Source organism: Lagenorhynchus albirostris, chromosome 16 (assembly GCF_949774975.1).
Source record: "Lagenorhynchus albirostris chromosome 16, mLagAlb1.1, whole genome shotgun sequence".
In the NCBI taxonomy this organism is placed as follows: domain Eukaryota; kingdom Metazoa; phylum Chordata; class Mammalia; order Artiodactyla; family Delphinidae; genus Lagenorhynchus; species Lagenorhynchus albirostris.
Genome location: NC_083110.1, coordinates 64,954,126 through 64,977,073, shown reverse-complemented (window position 1 = coordinate 64,977,073; position 22,948 = coordinate 64,954,126). Strand labels below are relative to the sequence as shown.

At 35.4% G+C, this 22,948-nt stretch overlaps 1 protein-coding gene across 2 annotated transcripts in view; it reads right to left on the bottom strand.

The window, feature by feature from the left end:
• Nucleotides 1-5,532: 5,532 nt before the first annotated feature.
• SMC3 (structural maintenance of chromosomes 3) overlaps nt 5,533-22,948 on the bottom strand; it is a 32,440-nt gene continuing 15,024 nt past the window's right edge. For both annotated transcript variants that reach the window (XM_060127056.1, XM_060127057.1), the window contains exons 12-29: nt 22,790-22,911; nt 21,096-21,309; nt 18,672-18,775; nt 18,399-18,498; nt 17,635-17,795; nt 17,167-17,308; nt 15,036-15,186; nt 13,413-13,565; nt 11,912-12,063; nt 10,995-11,153; nt 10,246-10,353; nt 9,639-9,747; nt 8,738-8,985; nt 8,439-8,651; nt 7,925-8,116; nt 7,622-7,799; nt 6,460-6,566; nt 5,533-5,904 (exon numbers count right to left, since the gene is read on the bottom strand). In XM_060127056.1, the coding sequence (XP_059983039.1) occupies nt 5,833-5,904; nt 6,460-6,566; nt 7,622-7,799; nt 7,925-8,116; nt 8,439-8,651; nt 8,738-8,985; nt 9,639-9,747; nt 10,246-10,353; nt 10,995-11,153; nt 11,912-12,063; nt 13,413-13,565; nt 15,036-15,186; nt 17,167-17,308; nt 17,635-17,795; nt 18,399-18,498; nt 18,672-18,775; nt 21,096-21,309; nt 22,790-22,911 (2,685 nt within the window). In that variant the 3' untranslated portion in view covers nt 5,533-5,832. The remainder of the gene's footprint in view (nt 5,905-6,459; nt 6,567-7,621; nt 7,800-7,924; nt 8,117-8,438; nt 8,652-8,737; nt 8,986-9,638; nt 9,748-10,245; nt 10,354-10,994; nt 11,154-11,911; nt 12,064-13,412; nt 13,566-15,035; nt 15,187-17,166; nt 17,309-17,634; nt 17,796-18,398; nt 18,499-18,671; nt 18,776-21,095; nt 21,310-22,789; nt 22,912-22,948) is intronic.

The window sequence follows — 22,948 nt, the reverse complement described above, 5'->3', positions numbered from 1 at the left end:
ACTAGTTTGAAAACTAGACTGGAAAAATGGAGGGGTTGGCTGCGTCAAGGTCCCCCTCTAGCGGTTCTGGAAATAAACAAAGTAACTTGAGATTTAGAATATCAGGAGAAAAAAATAGCTGCATAGACAAAGCTGAAACAAACCTTTGCAGTCATCATTTCTAATTCTGAGGGCGTATGATAGATTCCTGTTTGAAAAACCTCTCCTAGCAAAGGCTTCTGCCTTAGAAGTGGCATGACCCTTTTACTATGTTACACATTAACTGCCTCTGTGACCTTGGTTCCAAATGATTTGGTCTCACATCCATGTCCGTCAAATTCAACTTTCTACTGTTTGTTTTTCTCTCTCTCTCACCTATATGTACTTCTATGTTACCAGTCTTTATAACTATCACCTTTAAAGAAGGAAAAATTTCAGACTTAACTTATGAGGCTAAAGCAGGACTTGGCATCACTGCACACCCGACTGCTTGTGTATTATATAATCAACATGCCATGCACTGGTCTGAAGCACAGAGAATACATAAAAGTTGACATTCAATGTTAATGTCCTCTTTGCAATAGACTTATACCAACCAATGTGATGACTTGAGAGAGTAAATATATCCACATTCTCCTTGAAAACCTAATCTCTATGCTGCCTCATATCCCTGTGCAGTTACTGGCTGCCACAAGGGCTCTTACACCCAGGAGACTCTCTGTCTCTAGGAAGGGGAGACTCGGTGCCACATGGTGGCAGATTTATGGAGCAACACTAACATCTTTCATGCAAAAGTCTGGCAACCGGGAGTAACCCAATCCCCCTAGGACATTCAGGGACACAAGTGATCAGAGTGTACCTAAATAGGTAAAGGGCTAAAGAAGAGGGGAGAAGGGTGGGGAGGGAAAAGGTAAAGAAAACTAAAGATGGTGGTAACTCGCCCTTAAAATCTGTTACTGGGTGTAACGAGGAGGACCAATCAACACTGTACAATTATGGTACAAAATATCTCTTACTTCCATAGTTAACCAGGGAGAACAAAGAGCTAACCATTCCATATTTTACATTCTTTAAAAAGGTGCAAAAATTATACAAACAACTTTCTATCTTGGGAAAATAATCCTAAATTTCCACAGTTCTGTGTAAAAATGCTCAGTTTAAGGGGGTTTGTTTTTGGCATTGTAGCCAAAAGGAAACAATCTAAGCACCCAACAGGAGGAGGTATTTTAAGTAAATTAGGCTACTTCTATTTGACAGAATTTTGTGGCCGTTAAAATTTTGTTTCTGAAGAGGTTAAACAGAGGAATATTTTATATTGTATTACTAAGTGAAAATTCAGGATATAAAATTATATACACACTTCAAATCTACTAATACTTGGTAACAATATTAACAAAATCTCAAAGTGGAAAAATCAGGACAGGACTATCCAGCCACAGAGAAGCACTTTTTAGATTTATGAATCACTGGCTAATTCCTTTGGTGAATTTCTTTCCTTCCTCTAAGTTTCTGGGTTAGCCAAGTATGTCCAGGATTGTCACATTTTTCTATTCATTTTCATTAAGAATTAATAATTTATAGGGAATTTCCTGGCAGTCCAGTGCTTAGGACTCTGCACATCCACTGCCGGGGGCCCAGGTTCAATCCCTGGTCGGGGAGCTAAGATCCCACAAGCTGTGCAGCGCGGCGCAAAAATAAAAATAAAACAATAAATTTATGACTCAGATATAACAAGGAATATGGGTTTTATATTTATATTCTATGTTTCATTATCTAGGTGCTTATTGTTACAAATCCACTGGAGTCTCATTTATACTGATATTCTTGGGGACATGCTTAAGATTATTAGGAAGTTCTAGAATGATGGCATGCAGGTAACATCCCTTGCCAAATTCTTTATTATAGAGGGTGGGTCATATCAGGGCAAAGCTATAGATCATAAACTATATACCATTTCAGTCTCCACAGGTAGTGACTCATAATGATTATTCTTGGGGAGATGCTTAAGAAACATTTTAGGAATATCAGAAAGATACTGTGCTTACATAACCCTTTGAATGGGGTCTTAGAATATTTCTTATACCAAATTCTCTATTAGGGAAGATCAGTTATATTATGGCAAAACTATAAACAATATACTGAACGTTTAAACTCTACAGAGATTCAGCTGGTCAAAATGAAAACTCAAAGTGAATGTACATTTTAAAGTCACAATACTTTTTCCTCATTTTAGAAGTGCCTCTTTAGGGATTTCTGGCTCCCACCAATGGAGACTCCTAACAAACCAAACCTCTTGTAGATAACAACTATAAACTCTGAGGGTAAAAAAAGTCAGCAAGAAATAAATGGTATATATATTAAAAAGGAAGAAATAAAACTGTCTGTATTTGCATATGACATGATTATGTAGAAAATCTCAAAGAATCTACAAAAAAGACCTAGTAGAATAAGGGAGATTTCCAAGGACACAAGAGTATTCAACCCAGTATAGGCTGTACTGGTGACTTGCTTCCAAAGGAGCGTCAAAGGGGGAAAAAAGTAACTATAGTGAAGAAACCTGACAAACAATCTTGGGCAGGTGATCGAGGTAAACATCACCAGTGATAAAGCATGTTAATAACAGGCACTGCTGATGTGATGTGATGAGGACATTTCACCTCTATAGTATTATATATTTAACTCCAGTTTAACCATGAGAAAAATAGCAGACAAGGGCAAATTGAGGGACATTCTACAAAACATCTGAAAAGCAGTCCTCAAAACTGTCAAGGATGAAAAACAGACTAAGAAACTGTCACAGACCAGAGGAGACATGACAAGTAAAAGTAATGCAGTATCCTCTGTGGGATCTGAGAAAAAAAGGCATTAGTGGAAAAACTGGCAAAATCTATAGTTGAAAAACTAAATGTACCCACGTTGGGGGAAAAATGTACCACGGTAACTGTTATGGGCTGAATTGTATCCCCCCTCCAAATGTACATGTTTAAGTCCCAAACCCACTACCTCCAAATATCACTACTGTTTTGGAGATAGGACCTTTTAAAGAGGTGATCAAGTTACAATAAGGCTGGAGAGAGTGGGCCCTAATCCAACCTGACTGGTGTCCTTAGGAGGAAATCTGGACAAACGAGCTTATTTCTTTTAAATGTTATGCTTCAAAAGATACCATTAAGAAAGTAAAAAGACAATCCAAGGGCTGGGGTATTTACAAGTCACACACCTGACAAGGGTCTTTTGCATCCAGAATAAAGAACTCTAACTTCTGTTATTAGTATTCTATAATAATGCAAACTATGATTCTATAATAAAAGCACGAGTAACAGAATTTAAATATGGGCAAAAGATATGAATAGACATCTCACTGAAGAAAATATATAAATGACCAGTAAGCACATAAAAAGATGCTTAACATCATTAGTCATTAGGAAAATGCAAATTTAAACCACAATGAGGTACTACTTCACATAAGAATGGCTATACTAAAAAGACAGAAAAATAAGTATTGGTGAGGATGTGGAAAAAAACATAGCCCTCATATATTACTGGTGGAAATGTAAAATGGTGCAGCCTTTGGAAAAGTCTGGCAGTTCCTCAAAATGTTAAACATACCATATGACCCAACAATTCCAATCCAGGGTAAATACCCAAGAAAAATGAAAACATATTCACACACAAAAAACTTGTTCATAAATAGCATTATTTATAATAGCCAAAAGGTAGAAACAACCCAAATGTCCAACTAATGAATGGATAAACAAACCATGGTATACAGTTGACCCTTGAACAACACATAGGTTAGTGGTGCTGACTCCCCTTTGGGGTTGAAAATTCATGTACTGTTATCTCTGCCTCAAAAACAAAGGAATTGATAAATTACTCACCCAAGGGCAGGAAGCTAAAACACTTTGGATAGAATAAGGCCTCAAACCCTAGATCTTTTGATTCCTCATATTATGAACACAATCTTTATCCTCATACTTAAAGATCAATAAAATGACAATACAGGTGCTATACTGAAAAAAACCCAAGTATAAGTGAACCTGAGCAGTTCAAACCCATGTTGTTCAAGGGTCAAATTGTATATTCATACAATGGGATATTATTCAGCAATAAAAAGGAATCAAGTTCCGGTATGTGCTACAACATAAATGAACCTTGAAAACATGCTAAATAAAGGAAGTCAGTCACAAAAGGTCCCATACTGTATGATTCCATTTATAAGAAATATCCAGAATAGGCAAATCCATAGTATGAGACAAATTAGATCTGTGGTCGCCAGAGAAATGATAAGGGGAGAGGGAGATGTAGAGTGACTGCTAATGAGTACAGTGTTACTTTTGGGGTAACTGAAATGTTCTAAAATTAGATTGTAGAGATAGTTGCACAATTCTGTGAATAAACTAAAAAGCACTGAATTGCACCATTTTAATGGGTGAATGTTACGGTATGAATTACCTCAATAAAGCAATTTTAAAACACAATAAGCAGCAAAGCTCTAATCTGGGAAAAGACCAATGTTTCAATAACAAGGTTTTCCAAACTACTTATCCAGAAAAACAAGGAAATTTTATAGCTCAATTTCTTGGATACTCTCCCCAACTTCTATTAAACACACTGCCGTTTTAAATTAAAAATACTTTTTAAAGGACTGTTACATTGAGTTAAAGCAGGGGTTCTAACCCTCACTGAGGGTCAGAATCACCTTGCAGAACTTTAGAATTAACAATGAACAAGACCCTATGCCTTAAAGATTTCGATTCAAGTGGTCTAGGGAAAGATTTCAGCAATGTTACATTTTTTTTTAATTAATTTATTTATTATTGGCTGTGTTGGGTCTTCGTTTCTGTGCGAGGGCTTTCTCTAGTTGCAGCGAGCGGGGGCCCCTTCATCGCAGTGTGCGGGCCTCTCACTGTCGCGGCCTCTCTTGTTGTGGAGCACACGCTCCAGATGCGCAGGCTCAGTAGTTGTGGCTCATGGGCCTAGTTGCTCTGTGGCACGTGGGATCTTCCCAGACCACGGCTCGAACCCATGTCCCCTGCAGTGGCAGGCAGATTCTCAACCACTGCGCCACCAGGGAAGCCCAGCAATGTTACATTTTTAAAAGCTCACTTATGGATTTAAAAATGCAGCCAGGATTGGGAATCACTGCTGTAATTCAACAAAATATTAAACTGTGTTTTAAAAATCTTCTTTTAGGGGCTTCCCTGGTGGCACAGTGGTTGAGAGTCTGCCTGCCAATGCAGGGGACACGGGTTTGTGCCCCGGTCCGGGAAGATCCCACATGCCACGGAGCGGCTGGGCCCGTGAGCCATGGCCTCTGAGCCTGCGTGTCCGGAGCCTGTGCTCCGCAACGGGAGAGGCCACAACACTGAGAGGCCCGCGTACCGCCAAAAAAAAAAAAAAAAACTTCTTTTAGGTGAAGGCAGACCTTTTCTTAAGCAAAACAAAAGGTAGATATTTAAGAAAAATTTGTTTCTAATCATAGAACCATAAATAAAAAGCCACATAAAACACAGTTAGTCATAAAACCAATTATTTAATTGAAGCTATAAAAAAGAGGCAATATAACAGATAAAATAATTAGGAAAGACTATTTAGCACATTTTTAAAGATTTAAAATAGGAGAACACTTTACAAAAGGTTGTGTGGGAAAAATTCTTAAACTATAAGTAGAAATGTAACATTACAGAGCATGTTATAAAATACAATGACAGAAATATAAAAGGGCTATGTATGCTCTAAGTCTGAAAACTATTAATAATGACCAGATATTTAGGTTTAAATTTACAGTTCCTGGGTATGAGGATCATATTACTATACACATCTTCCAAACCAATGGGAAGTATTTTCCAATTAACCATGAGTGGTATCATCTTCTACAAAGTCTTTGGCCATCTCTGCTGTGATCACATCAATATGACTAACCTGAAGAATAAATGTTAAAAACAAAATCTGTTAAATCTTAAAGAAATATATCAGTGTTCCCCTGTATAGGGTAATATTTTAAAAATACACCCAATCACCTAAATATTTTACATAACAAGTCAAATGACTCTAAAACACTGACTGATAAAACCTTTATTTACAATGCTGTTTGTTCAATGCATGAGTTTAAAAATATTTGAACCATATTTTTGTTCAGTTTTTATTACTTTGCTATTTTAAAGAATCTTAAGGCTGAAAGCACCAGGAAGAGTTGTGTGGTCTAACCAAATATAAATGAACTTATGTAACTGTTTAAGACTGTGAATTAAATAAGCACTAAAGAGATAGATAGGAAGATAGTGTCTCTTAATGCCAATAAAAATAAAACCAATGCAATGAATGCTACAAAAAAAACTGATAACCTTCACAGTCATTTTAAGTTTTTTTCAATAACTTTCTAAATTTTCTTTCATACTTAAGTAACATAAAACAAGAATTCAACAGTATAATGGATTGAATACTACATAAACTTAAACTTAATATAAAAAAAATTACCTTATTTCTGAACTTTACACCATAGAATTTGTCAGCTGACTCAAGCAATTCAGGCCTAAAAGTAGTTGTAATAAATTGAGCATGTACAGCAAGTTCCATAATCATATCTGTAAAAAGAAATAGTAATCTAATAAAACCTTTTCAGTTGAAATGAAAATTTAAAAAGCAACTATCTTTTTACTCTTACCTAAAACTTAAAACTGCCTGCATGCATACATCTACAAAAAATATCAACTTGTTTCTTAAACTAGGGATAAATCTTTAACACAAATAACTTAGTTACAGAATATAAAGAAGCAACACCTTCTAACACAGCATTAGAAATAATGTCAGAGCAAAGTAAATTTTCTCACACAAAAAAACCAAAAGCAACCTTTTCCTGCTACCCACACCCCCAACCTGTATACTGGATTTGTTTGCATAAACTTACTAAAGATCACATATAGATTATTTAAACACATCAACATTGTTTATGACAGGGACTATTCAAGCATTGAGAAAAAGTGTTTAAAGGAGAGACGTTTGTATAAAAGTTTAACTGGAGGAGGATTTTCAATTATTACATCTATTTCTCACAGAACTAAACTTTTCAGTCTAATACTAGGTTTTTGAAAAATTGTTCAAAGAGAAATTATTTTATTTACTAATACCCTGTCCAGGCTCCCTGGATATCTCAGGCAACAAGAAATATACTATAAAGGAGGTAAGCTATTGGGGCTTCCCTGGTGGCACAGTGGTTAAGAATACACCTGCCAATGCAGGGGACATGGGTTTGAGCCCTGGTCTGGGAAGATCCTACATGCCACGGAGCAACTAAGCCCGCAAGCCACAACTACTGCTGCCTGCGAGCCGCAACTACTGCTGCCCACGTGCCACAACTACTGAAGCCTGCGGGCCTAGAGCGCATGCTCCGCAACAAACCCACCTCAATGAGAAGCCCACGTACCACAACGAAGAGTAGCCCCCGCTTGCCGCAACTAAAGAAAGCCTGAGTGCAGCAACAAAGACCCAATGCAGCCAAAAATAAGTAAATAAATTTTTTAAAAAAAGAAAGTGATGGAATTTAGTGGAGTGGGGATGAAGGGAAAAAGTAAAAAAAAAAAAAAAAAAAAAAGAGGTAAGCTATCATTTCTAGTAAGTTACTATGAAACCAAAACTGTACCTGACACAGCCTTTCTGTGCTGAGCATCCAGAGCCTGGTCAATCTCATCAAACAAGTAAAAAGGAGCTGGGTCACATTTCTGAATGGCAAAAATCAGAGCAAGAGCTACCAAGGATTTCTGTCCACCTGAAAGCTGTTGCATTTCTCTCATTTCACCTTGTTTTCCTGTAAATGACACCTAAGAAAATATTTAATGAGTTATATCTCAAAGGGGTAAAAATGTACCAATTTAGATTCGCAAAATAGTCTACAAATTCTACTATGATAACGCTCTGGGGAAAATTGAATGTAAAGGTATTTTACCCTAATTCCAACTCCAGTGAACTGGTCAACTGATGGAACACTGCTTTGTGACCCAGAGCCCCTCTCACTTTCACCACTCCCTTCTCCTTCATCCTGAGACTGACTGCCTTCCACATCTCCTTTCTTCATCACCAAAGTAGCTTTGCCACCAGGTACCAACTTTTGGAATACTTCACTGAAGTTTTTGGATACCTTAAAATAAACAGATAGATAGATAGATAGATAGGGTGTCAACTGGAATATGTATTTTTTTAAAAAAAGACAAAATTTAAAAGCAATCAAAAATAGTTTTATTTTTTTAATCTTAGGAACAAGAATAACAGATTGGATCCCCTTTAAGAGCTGTATAAAACATTCCAGTTACTATATTTGCAACCTATATACTGGATTTGTTTGCATGTTTCAGATATAATTATCAGTGGGAAAAAAGTTTAAAAATCTTTACAAATTGAATAACAGACTGAATAATACCTGAAGACTTTAGCTTGTGTGTTTACTACAAATAGAAACATACCTGTTTGAAAGTCAACTGAATAGCTTCATATTTTCGAAGTTCAAGTACATTCATCAGTTCCATGATTGATTTGTACCCCCTATCCAACTCTTCTTGTCGCTTTATTAACTTTTCTTTCTGCTCAGAGAAATTTACAAACTGATCTAAAGCTTTTTTGTTAACATGGCTGTACTTCTTCAATTCTGTGTTGCACTGTTCAAGTTTTCGAAACAACTATAAAGAGGAAAAAAATGTGTAAATAAATCCACATACAGGGAAATTTGCAATGAGATTTCAAATTTAAAACCAATTAGATTTACCTGTTTGAGGCTCAGTGTTTGGTATTTTTCAAATGCTTCCTGGGGAAGTGATCCAAGTTCTCGAATTTTCTTCATACACTCTTCTTTCTTCTTCAGTAGCATGCCTTGTCGATTTGTCATCTTTTCTAGTTCTTTAGTGTCATGATTTATAGCATCCATGTGTTCTTTTTCCATATTTTTCCAGCGTTCCATACTTTTCTGCAACTCCTTAATTCCAGCTTCTGTTTTATCAATGGAATTGTCCAAATCTAAAATGGGGGGAAAACCAAATTAGGCCATAACACCTATTTTATTATTTTTTTGACCAAGCTGCGTGGCTTGAGGAATCTTAGTTCCATGACCAGGGATTGAACCCAGGCCCTCAGTAGTGAAAGCATAGAGTCCTAACCACTGGACCGCCAGGGATTTCCCCAAAACACCTGTTTTTAAAGCCAGAGTGTTAGCTGACCAAAGATTTTCAAGGTCAAATCTATCAAAATAAATAGGTTTAAATTTTACTGTGAAAACTTATGAAAAACTTCAGAACAAAATTGGGAGTGTACATGAGTCAAGGTATACAGTTTACATTTAATGTTTATAAAAACCTAAAATAGTTTTCTTCTCAGCAACTAGTGATAAGAAACTTGATTCAGCTATTTCATACTTTTGTCAATGAAACTAGTAATGTTATGGTCTCTCATAAAATTGTCACAAACATTTCAACAAAACAAAGGTTACTATTTATAATCAACACCCTAAACTCTGTTCACTATAAACTGTTTATGATGATGGAAAACACATAAAACTATTGGTACATGCTTTTGCCTATTTGGATATTTCATTTTGTAGTAAACAATCCTATAAAACCAATAAGCTAAATTTAACTAAATACCAAAAATATTTTTACTAAATAAAAATTCACCTTCTGATCGTGCCATGGTATCTTTTACTCTTTTATTGATGGCTTCAAGTTCTGAGGTTGTAGCAGTGAGAACAGTACCCCCTTCTGTCTCTCTCAGTTCATTGAGTTCCTACAACACAAAAGGAACTTAAGAGCATTAAACCACAAAAATATGAATTTTGTTAGTTTCAAAATGTTATAACTGCCGTTTATATAGCTGTTGATATGTCTGAATAAACACTTAAGAAAACCAAAAAAAATTTAAAATAATTGTAAATACTTAATGTATCCATTAAAGGGGAAAAAATTACCAGAAAACTTCTTAGCATCTGACTACTGATGAGAAAATATTCATAACTAATATTTACTACCTAGAATGTGCCAGATAATCATACAAAACGGGTACTACTGTTATGCTTATTTTACACAAGAGGAAACTGGAGCTTAGAAATATTAAATGACTTGCCCAGTACTGTACACTAGGTGGCAGTGCTAGAACTCCAAGCCAGGGCAGGTGGTCAGACTGCTAGGCTTTCTGTCCCCAGAGCCCATACTCTAAATCAGAGCCTCTCATATAAGCATTATCAAAAGGTTATGTTTGTCAAGGAACCCTAGAAAAAGAACATACCTGTTCTACTTGGTCCAAGCGCTTTCTTAAATTCTCGTTGAGGTAAGTCTCTACTCGAGTAATAATACCTTCTAACTTAATTCTTTCATTTAGCAACTGTCTGTTTTCCTAGAAGAAAAAACAAAATTCTTTGTCTACACAACCATGCACATTTCACATACAGGAATGCTATCAATCTGTTGTTTTCTCCATTATTTTTGTTCAAATGAGCTGAAATAATTTTACACCTTTCCAAAAGGCCCTATATTTAAAAAAAAAAAAAAAAGCCCTGTATTTTCTTCATTTTCCCTCTTATCTATTCAGAATGCTGTTTCTGTGCCTGGTTCTTTTTATAAGACATGCTACCAAAAATATTTTTCTTTTCCTGCTTTTCGTGTTTTGAACTTAGTATTAATTGCTTACATCTCTGTATTTAAAAATCAAATGTTGTTAAAATGTTTAATCAAGACAATATTATTAAATATGTAAAGGTGGTCAGGTCAATAAATACAGCAAAGGTGACAAGCTCCATCTTACCAATGACAAATGGGCATTAAGTAAGATGAAAGAAAACAAAGATTTCTTACACAATCCTAACATATAGTTTGGAAAAACTTATTAAAACATCATTTACTTTAATGGATATTAGAAGTCTAGTAAGTTTTATATTTTCTCAATAATCTCTTTCACATTCCTTTATTAGCCAGAAAGACACTTTTCACAACAGCCAATTGTCAACAAAAAATTTTTTTCCTGTCAACTCTACTTGCCTGCTGAAGTTGACGAATTTCATCATTCAGTGCATCTACTCTCTTCTGATCTTCCAGACTAAGTTGAGAAAGCAAATCAGTTCCAAGTTCTGCTTTCAGCGATTCTCTGGTGGACTCCATAGCATGCAAACTTGCCTCCAAACTTTGTAAGCTACGTTGCTATATGACAGATTATCCATTTATTAATAAACGTACTAGTCAGTGTATCACTTATAATAGTGAAAAATTGGCAACTATCTAAATTTGATATTAAAGTGAGCTAAGTAATATTAACTCAATTAAATATTAGATATCCATTATATTTGATAATTAGAACTATGTAGCAACAAGAAAAATATTTATGATGCAGTATTTGCGGATGTGTGTAACACATCATATTCCATGGTCAAACTATAAAAAGAAGTTGCTAGAATGTTAGGGTGGTATAATTGTGGGTGTATATATATATATTCTAAACTTTGTTGTTTTACTACTATTGATGTACAAAATTAATAGTTTTTTGTCAAAACTGCTTCATGTTTATGACACCAATGTGTATTATCATTTGTAATAGCAGTAATAGTTTACTTTCTACTCATTTTAGCACAATCTGGACAGAATGCAATCAAATAAATCCATAAATAGTACTTTATAGACAAAAATGGATACTGGCTGACTACTATCAGGCAGTGCTATTATGCCGCAGCTCAAAATGCCTATTTGTTTAATGAAGTTGGAAAGTCTGAATGAGGCCTACAAAAGGAGACTCTGGGTACTCATGGGTAAAAGTGTGATAAAGATACATGTAGATTCCCAAAAGTATGGGCCTAAATGAAAATGGAACAGAATGTATATGTTATATAACTTATATAATATATGGTCCACCCCAAATCTTTATAATTAAAACAAATCTATTAAAAAAAGCATACTTAACAAACCTTGGGCATAAAGGTTTTCTCTGACTGCTGCCTCTTCTCTTTTAACATCTTCATTTCTGATAATATGCTATCTCGAGATGCTTTAAATTTCCTTTGCTGAGTCTCTATCTGCTGCATTTGGTTCATCAGCTGATCAATTTCATTATTAATCCATATACAAGGCTAAGGAAAATTCTCTTTGGTGCCATTAACAAAACATTGTGTATCCCCCTTCCTTTTCTTTACCCGTAAATAAAGCTATTTCCACAAATTTATGGACCATAACAACACTGAATTAAATACTACACTGTGTTCAGTCATAAGAGAAGCTTAAAACATTTCACCCCACTTCTCTCTCAAAATAACATACATACTGTTTTACTAATTGCTATACAAAAAAATAAATAATAAATACAATCCTGGGAAGCCCTAAAGGAAGCTAAATGAAATATAATACATATATATTTTTTCATTCAACAAATATTTACTATATAATCTATTATGCTTACAGCACTATATAAGGGAGTCAGATATGAAGAGGAGGTCTTGCCCGATGTAGAAGAATAACTCCATCTAGCTGGATTATCAAATACAGGAAAGTAGTTGGTGCCTACTGTAAACCTCTTTTTTATTAGTATTTCCCCATGCTTCGTGCTCACATCTTGCCAAACTTGGGCAGTTCTCAAAAGTATGCTGTGCAGACCCCTGCAAAGTTAAAACTAAGATGTCTGTTTACCTTTTTCTTTGTGCTTTTGCTTGCAACTGATGACAGAAAAGCTATAAACTCACATTTTAAAAAATGCCAGTTCCAATAAAGAATATCCTAATGAAGCAGTAAAAATAATTATTTTTGCTGCTTGAGTACCTGTACTTAATATTGTGTGACATAATGCAAAGTACACATAAAGCACTTCTACCTTATACCATGGTTGTTTTAAGAAGATGCACGTGCACAAGTGTCTCACAGTTGTGAATCGAACTAGTCACTCTTCACAGAACACCATTTTTATTTGAAAGAACTAAGAGAACTATGGTTACTAAGACTTGCATTTTGATGGCCATTTCCTCCACTAATACTAAATCTGAGCCTCAAGATAATAATGGACATTTTTCAACCTTTATATATTTAACTTCTATGTAGTATGTGGCATTGCTGATACTGTCCACCCTTCTTCCACTGAAATACTATCCTGGTTTTCCTCCTATAAAACTGTCTGACAAATACTCCTCAGTTCCCTCCATAACCTTAAATTTTTGTACTCCTCAGGTTCTTTTCTCTCAGAAGTAGATTTATTGCTACTAGCTATTTAACAGCTAAGCAAAGGATGTTAAAATAGTTTTTAGTTTTCCCTGTCTTCAGAATTTAAAGACTTACTACATAAGCTCCTGTGCTTAAATAAAAGTCAAACACATGGGATACTTTTCCCCATGGCATATGAGAAAATACATCTAACATGCAAAAGATTCTATATTCCCAACCAAAACAGTTATTTCTCTACAGCAACACAAGACAAAAAGATATTTTCAATATTTCTGCGCAGATTTTCATTGAGCTTTGCTTCAAGCTCACCTAGTTCTTCTTCTGCTTTTCTAACATCTTTTTGTAATTCAAGTCTAGACTTCCTCGTATCATAATAGCCTCCAGTTAAAGCACCCCGATGACTAACTTGGTCACCTATAAACAAAACATAAGAAAATTAGTAATTCTGTATAACAACTTCTTTATTCAATAATAAATTGATTAATAATCAAATGACTAATCTAAAGGCTTTACCTATTTAATAAGAATGTAAAAGTTAAGAGTTTAAGTCACTCTGGAAAAAATTTTGCTTTACAATATTAACACTTGCATTTAAAAAAATATACCTTCTAGGTGAGCCTGAACATCCGCCAGAAAGGAAAGAAGTGTTAAAGACTAATAGGAACATGTCAACAGGACACAGAACCTAGCTTGAAATTCCCAGTAGCCACAAATGGGAAAATCTGAAAATCAAAAATGATGATGGCAATGTGATAATACACTGAATTAAAAAAAGAAGTCCATGAATCACAGCAATACATAAAAAAGAAAAAAGGATGGGGCTCTTTACAGAAGAGTGACACTAATAAATATAGAAGCAATAACAGAATTTTAGAACCACCATTTAGAAACCCCCAATGTATTAACTTGAGTCAAGCAAGGGTCACCAAAGCATGCTAAACCACTGGTGAAGAAGTTTGGGGGAACCTGATATTCATGTATTCTTAAAGGATAATCCCACATATCACTTATTAATTACAAAGGGGATAAGGCATCTTTACAACCAAGATTTGTTAGTGGTCAAACCTGGCATCAGTAACAGTGGGACACATTGTGTAGTGCAATAAGAAGTACACATCACTCATGCCAAGAATGCTTAACCTAAACCTAATGAAGAGAAAGCAGTAAGATAATCCAGAACACAAGACTTTCTTTGAGAAAGTGAATTTCTTGGGGTGGGAGGAAAACGGGAGACCTGTCCTATACTGAAACTGAAAGAATCTAAAGAAAAGGCATTGAATGCATCCTTGATTGGATCCTGGATAGAAAAATATTTTTGGACAACTAAGAAAATTTGAGGACTCCCTTGAGGTGCAGTTGTTAAGAATCTGCCTGCCAATGCAGGGGACACAGCTTTGAGCCCTGGTCCAGGAAGATCCCACATGCCACGGAGCAACTAAGCCCGCGAGCCACAACTACTGAAGCCTGTGGGCCTAGAGCCCGTGCTCCACAACACAAGAAACCACGGCAATGAGAAGCACGTGCACTGCAACGCAGAGTAGCCCCCGCTCACAGCAACTACAGAAAGTCCGTGCGCAGCAACGAAGACCCAAATGAGGCCAAAAATAAATGCATAAAATATAACATTTTGAGAACAGGTCCGGAGGCTTCACCAAAGAACCAAAGGAAGTCCATGGTGCAAAAAAGGTTAAGAAACTCTACTATACATCAAATGATTATACTTAAGAGACATCAACTAAATATAAAGAGGTTGACCCTTTTTACATTCTGACTTGAATAAACCAACTATTTTAAAAATGAGAAATAACTGGACATGAATTTTCAAACACTCTTAAAACTAAAATGGAATTTATTTTTTCAAAGCTAAGAGTTATTATTACAAACCTTCCAGGGTAATGCAGTCCATAGTGAAAGCACGGGCCAACTGGGTTGAAACTTCCATACTACGACAAATAAGTGTTTTTCCAAACACATGTTTGAAAGCTTTGTCAAATCTGGGATTGTACCTCAATTTACTTATCATAGGAATAGCATCCTAAAAATGAATATTTTACAAGCAAGCAAAGAGATCAAAACACAGTTAATTAAAATGTGTTAGCAGAATCATGAATTACATCTTCCTGAAATACAAACAAAATACCTTTATATTTCAAAACTGTTGGTTTTTATACTGAAAAAGTTAGAAAAATCATTCTACTGAAATATACTGGAAATTGTGCTCATGTAAATCATCCAGGTTTTCAGTACTAGAGCACAGTAATAAAGAGCTTAGTGGCTCTGGAGCCAGACTGCTCAAGCTCAAATCCCAGTTCTGCTGTTCAGATGTGTGCTCTGGACAAGTTGCTTAACTTCTCTATGTATCAGTCACTTCATCTATAGAACTGCAATAACAACAGTACCTTCCTGACAAAGTTGTTAAGTCTAGGCAAGTTATATATGTGAAACACTTAGGATAGCCTCTGTCACGTAGAAGGGGCAAATGTAAACTAGTAGTATTTCCTCAAAATATTTTCATTTTATTTTATCTCTCTCTATCTACAGATATATAACCTAAGTTAGATATTCAGAAAAAAATTTTTCAGATAAAATTTATTTTCCCTTTTTTCTCTCGACTGGCAACAGAATTTTTAAATTAAGAAATACGGGCTTCCCTGGTGGCGCAGTGGTTGAGAGTCCGCCTGCCGATGCAGGGGACACGGGTTCATGCCCTGGTCAGGGAAGATCCCACATGCTGCGGAGCGGCTAGCCCCGTGAGCCATGGCCGCTGAGCCTGCACGTCCGGAGCCTATGCTCCACAACGGGAGAGGCCACAGCAGTGAGAGGCCCGCATACCGCAAAAAAAAAGAAAAAGAAATACATCTTACATACAGAAAAATGCAATAATATGTTAAGCTTAAATTAATAATTATGAAGCAAACACCAATATAACCACCATGCAGGACATGAAACAAAACACTACTGACACCCAGAAGCCATGAGTGTAACCCTTTCCTAATCATAGTGGTTACCTTCAATGGTTACCTGCTGGGGATGACACTATTAAAAGTTCATTCGGGTTTTTCCATAACCTGTTAGGAAAAACCTGAACGAACTTCTTGGTCAACCCAATATAACTTTTGTGGTCACTACTTCCTTGCACTTCTAGTTATATCATCTAAGCTTATTTTGTTCAGGTAGTGTAAAGGGAACCATGCTTACATGCATTCTTGTGTGTCTTGCTTCATTCACACATCACATTTATGACTCAATTTCTCCTCCCCAAAACTTCACAGATAATTCGTAAATTTAAAAGAAGAAAAAGCTAACCACTAAAATGGCTTATAAGATTCTCACTGTTCCTCTTAAATTGTAGATCATTCTCATAGGGTTTTAGCTTTAACCTTAAAAAATAGTGAAATAGTTGCTACTACCATCAATATTCTGAAGCCAAACACCTCAAAGCAATTACACTTTTTTCAAGAATGATGTCTAGGGAACATTTTTAATCTGTTTAAAAATATACCAGCTAATAACAAAAGCAACAGTATGCTTTCAGAGCCTGTCATCTTGCTAGGTATTTTTACTCTAATTTATAAGCCATTTAAAAAAAGTACATTCAGAAAACTTTAAAATATTTACTTTAAATGATAGTTCCTCAGGGAATTCTTCTCCAGCTACTTCATCTTAATTTTGTCTCCCTGAGATACACTCTCAAAGTATCCTGTGCTTATGTATGGTTTGGCCAAAAAGTTCGTTGGGGTTCTTCCGTAACATCTTCAGGAAAAACCCAAATGAACTTTTTGGCCAACCCAATATTTTAACACTTTGCACATTTTGCAATGGTTTGTTTTATGTCTTGGCTGTGACCTCTGTCTCCCTTCCTTTCCTCATCCAGCACTATGCTCTTCGGTAAGACAGGAATGTTTATCTCACAGACCACGTGAATCCCAATGTACAGTGCCTGTGCACTAGGATGTGCTAAACACAAGAAAAAACGTATTGAAAGGAAGATAGACCTTAACACACATCAACTCACATTGGTTTCAGGATAGGCAGTATCCCTTACATCTAATTTGTTAAGAGGCAGAAAAGTAACCTCTCCAGGTAGGTTCATTTTATTAAACTCCATCAAAATCTTCGTGCTGACTTCATCTGAATCAACAATGTGATAAAACAACCTACATGTAAAGAGAACAGATACATCTGAAGTGCTATAAACATTTAAGCAAACAATTCACTTTTTTTCTATGCAATCCAATTTGTATGGGGAGGGCTACTTAGAAAATTTCAACGGAGGGAGAGGAAGTACAAAAAAGGGAAATTTCTAGCTTCTACAATTAGGAACAAACACTTAGCATCTACATCTTTAATTAGAAAATTAAGTAACTGAGGATAGACGACAATGGGAGACATATTGTATTAAAACTACAAAAAGTTGTTTCTTAGGTTACTCTTATTCCCTCTTTCCTTTAAAAACTCAAAATATCAAGCAAAAACATCTCACCTATTTCCAGCAGTGACTTCCACACATGTGTAAAAAGCAGGCTCACATTCAAAGTTATTCATCACAATACCATGATAGCCATTTTGAACATGCTGGTTTATTCCCTTTCGACGAAAGTGGTCTAGCACTTTGTTTATACTATCTATTCCATTTAAAATGGCCTGTTTAGAAGTAAAAAATATTAAAATAGTGCCAATGGCACTCCTGCTGGTAAGAAATGAACCCATTACTCTAAGCATTAAAAAATATACCAAATTGGGAGAATGGGATTGACATATACACACTATTATATATAAAATAGGTAACTAATAAGGAAGGGAACTCTACTCAATACTCTGTAATGGCCTATAGGTGAAAAGAATCTAAAAAAAGACTGGATATATGTATATATATAACTGACTCACTGTGCTGTACACCTGAAACTAACACAACATTGTAAATCAACTATACTCCAATAAAAATTTAAAAAAATAAAAAAAATACCAGAGATTAAACACTCTCTCCAAAAACAGGTCACTCCCTTGAAATATGCCAACTACGTGCAATACTTTATATCATGGATTCTGTTCTATGACATCAACATTAAAAATGGACTCGCCATCTAAAAATCAAAAGTGCTATCTTTAATAGCATGGGTGCTTAAATGATACCCATTCTTTCGTATTTATAAGACAAGTAATTTGCCCTCTACTCTTGAAAGCTAATAAATTCTTGCGCAATAGTAACTGACAATGCAAACTGAGGTAATGAAAGAACCTGCCCACCTTTCCTGTTGCAGCTCTAAGAAGTTGCTGTTTCTTTTCAAGATCTTCTCTTTTAGCAGCAAGTGCTTGCTGTTCTGCATTCTCCTCTCTCCACAAGTAACTAATCAATAAAAATTAGACTGTCTTTAATTCTAAAAATATCAATATTCTAATAGTATACAAATTTGAATACTGAAATTAAACTTCAGTAGTTAATTTATAACTTAAAGACTGTTTAACAGCCAGTAATTATATTACTCAAAAATATTAAGACATATTTTAGGCTATACTAACTTTCTTTCACTTTGTAATTCATCTTTCTTATTTTTTACTTCATAGTATTTTCTGTCCAGTTCTTCAACTCGAGCTTTGACTTCATTAAGATCCTGATCCAGTTTCTACGGAAATAAAAATAATTCAAATTTAAAATCCAATTCCATACAAACAAATCCATAGTGACAGAAAGCAGATCAGTTGTTACCAGGGGATGGAAGGGGAGGACAGGAAAGGAGGGAGGGAGGAATTACCAAGGGGTATGGGAAACATTTTGGGGTGATGAACAGGCTTGTTATATTAATTGTGGTTATGGTTTAACAGGCATACACATATATCAAAACAATTAATTTGTTCATTAATGTCCTTACTACTTCTATATTACACACCCTAGAATTTTAAAAGAAAAAATACATTAATAAATTCTCAAAACACTGCAGTGCACATACTTTTCATACTTCCCCCTCTAAACATACACTAGAACATAAGAGATGTAGGAACAGACTAAGAAGCAAAAAGGCTGTTTTGTACAATTAATTAGCACTGTAAAATCATCTCTACCCATTATAAAGCACAGAGTTCACCCTCACAAGTGGTCATTTTGATACACGTAAGTGTGGCTGAAATACTGAAAAATAACTTCAAGCTTGAGAAAGAATGAATAAAACCTCTCACTGGAAAATCTTGGTTTATCACTAAACTTTTTCAAAAGGGCATCTGTTGAGGTCGATATTTCCATGAACTCAAGACAAAATGCCTTTTCTTTATTTCAAGACAGAACTGTAGCTATTGCAGCTGAAACTATACTAACAAATTCGCAAATAACTGACTACCTCAATCAACCTGTGTTTTCCATCCCCTCCGTAAAATATCCTGAACAAAGCCCAAAGTACACTGGACTCTCAAGGCCAGTAGGCTGTCTATTACTCCTGGTCACTTTTCCTACCAGTTGAGCTGTTTATGGTTACAGAGTCAGTTCTGTTTGCTTCCTACTATGTTTTTGTTTTGGGGTAACTGATTACATTAAATATTAGATAAACTGATGATATGAGTACAAGGAAGAGTTGTTTCTTTAAAAAAATTGATTTAGTTTTGGACAAACTCAAAGGTGAGTCACTAAAAATTGGACTAAATGGGCAAATCAACTCTAAAAGACTAGGGAAAATAATTATTTAATATATAATACATAAGTTAATAGATACTGTGCACTTTATATCAGTAATTCAAAATGTCAAGTCGCAAAGTCAAAAAGACTGAGGAACTGATCCAGATTAAAGGAGATAACAGAAACATGACAACTAAATGCGATATATGATCTTACACTGAAACCCGAATTCTGTTCTCATCCAACTTCAAGGAGAACTGTATTTACATGTGTGGTCCATAACATGAAAGTCCCCTAGGAACTCCAATCACTACTCATATTCATAAGAAATACCTTGGGCTCTACATCAAAAGACTGGTACACACTCTGCTGGAGGAGGTTGATAAGGAGGCTATACATGTGTGGGGGCAGGGGGCATATGAGAAATCTCTATACCTTCCTCTCAATTTTGCTGTGATCCCAAAGCTACTCTTAAAAAAAAAGTCTAAAAAATAAAGATTGGTACATACGCATATATTTATCTATTTAAAATTAAATACTTATAAATATGTACATTTATATATGTGTAAAAAATACATATAAATATTATACATAAAATATACATAAGTATACACCTTTAAGATTTTATGCTTTTAGTGGCTTTTTTTGATAAACCAACCATACCAACTGGTACAGATCTCATGGGGTAAGAAGGTTCCTTCTGGGCATGTATATATATATTCTCCTCACCCTACACCTGTCCTACACACTCCCTTTTCATCACTTCCAATCATCTATATATATCCACACATATCACTTAAAGAATTTTTCTCCCTTTCTAATTTTAAATAATGTAAGATCTTTCTTGTTCTGAAAGTAATGATTTTATCTTCTACTTCACTTTTTAAGAAAATGCTAACTAAACATGCATAGTAAATGTTTAATTCACTTAGAAATGTTATAAAATCACCAATGCTTTAACAAAATATATATACCTTCTTCAGTAAGTTATTACATTGACAGAAAATTACATTAGAATATAAAAATAGAAAAATTTTAAGTTACTATAAAGTCATGTTTTAGTTAAGGGTAGAGTTCAGGTACATATTACCAAGTCATAAAAATATATTTTAAAATACATTCAATCTATACGGACACTCACTGACATGTAAGAACTCTTCTTCGAAAAAGAGAACTACCATATGTATCATATTACATTGTGCTGGTCTTGCCTAATTAAGTATCTGGTCTTGTATATTTTAAGATAAACCATTTACAAATAAAACTTAAAGAAATAGATGAAACTGCACATGTTCACACTCTTCTGAAAGATTTCACAAAGCAGCTATGAAAGTTCTTACATTATACTGCTCCAGATTTTTCTCTTTATTTGCCTCAGTGTCCTCCAAATCCTTATGTATAGCAGCAATCTGTCTTTTCTTGTCATTAATAGCCTGATCTAAAGACTTGAGTTCCTTTTTAATCCACTTATCCCTTTCTTCTTTTGATGTAAACTGGCTTCCTCGACCCTGCTTTGCATAAAGATCCGTTCTTTCCTGCGTAGCTTGGGCCAATCTACACAAGATAGAAGAGAATGGTTTGAAAAGGACAACAGGAAATAACCAAGTTTAATTGCAATAGATACCTCAAGAGTACACAGAGACAATAACCATTTCTATAATTCCATAAAAGAAGGAATTAAAGGGAATTCCCTGGCAATCCAGTGGTTGGGACTTTGCTCTCTCACTGCTGAGGGCCTGGGTTTGATACCTGGTCTGGGAATTAAGATCCCACAAGCCGCATGGTGTGGTAAAAAAAAGAAAAAAAAAAAAAAAAAAAAGAAGGAATTAAGTATAAAAAGCAACTGTTATCTAATGGAGCTCCTGGGACTAGTTCTATATAACATTAATTTAACTGCAAAATCAGTTACAGTCAGGTAAAACAGCCCATCCCCTAAGGATTTAAGGTCATTCCAGGTCTGGGTTAATCAGTAAACCTACACAAATCTAGTACCCCATATCTCAGGAATTTTCAAAATAGCTCCAACTATATTTAACTATTTGAACATTTTCAACTCCTTACAATAAAAGACACTATAAAGATTAAAAGGCAAGAGAAAACACTTACAACATACAGAACAAATATTAATGCCCAGATAAAACAACCCTATAAAACGTCAGAAAAAAAATCAGAAAAAAGGGGCTTCCATGGTGGCACAGTGGTTAAGAATCCGCCTGCCAATGCAGGGGACACGGGTTCGAGCTCTGGTCTGGGAAGATCCCACATGCCACAGAGCAACTAAGCCCATGCACCAGAACTAGTGAGCCTGTGCTCTAGATAGAGCCCATGAGCCACAACTACTGAGCCCGCGCGCCTAGAGCCCGTGCTCCACAACGAAAGAAGCCACCGCAATGAGAAGCCCGCACACTGCAACGAAGAGTAGCCCCCGTTCGCCACAACTAGAGAAAGCCCGCGCACAGCAACAAAGACGCAACATAGCCAAAAATAAGTAGGATAAAATAAATTTTTTTAAAAGGCGACAAAAAAAATCAGAAAAAAATGGACACAAGATATCAACAGGCAATTCATTAAAATGAACATAAGTGGCAATAAAAACATGATAATGTACTAAATTGTGAAATCAGCAAACGTTGGCAAGTCCAATCTACGGATAGATATTAAAATGTCTAGATGTTAAAACGACATAAAGTGGGAGAATGAACACACAGCAGGATACAATTTGGGTAAAAAAAGAACAATCATCATGCATGTTTTTAAATGCCCAACATTTAGCTATGTTATCTTGGGCAAGTTATTGAACACCCCCAGAGCCTCAAGTTTGTCAAATTTACAGTGGTGATACTGTGGATCTCCTAGGGCTTTTGAATAGGCAATAAGCATACAATAATGCTTGGCCGACACTGCCTATTACTTTGAAATGGACATTTAACTTTTGCCCTTATTTACTGTACCTTCTTAACCCATAACTACTTAATAAGGTTCTATAGAGGAACAATGTAGAAAATTAGAATTGTTGGTGAAAAAAATCCCAGACCTAGCAATTCCTCGCTCTTCTTTTTCTTTTACACTGTTGAATTTAGGTTCTGTTTCTGCCAGTTCTTTCTGCTTTTCTTCTATTTTTTCAAGCAGCTTCTGCCTTTCTTTTAATAAGCGTTTCTGTAAATGAAGATAAGTAAAAACGCAATCTATTTAA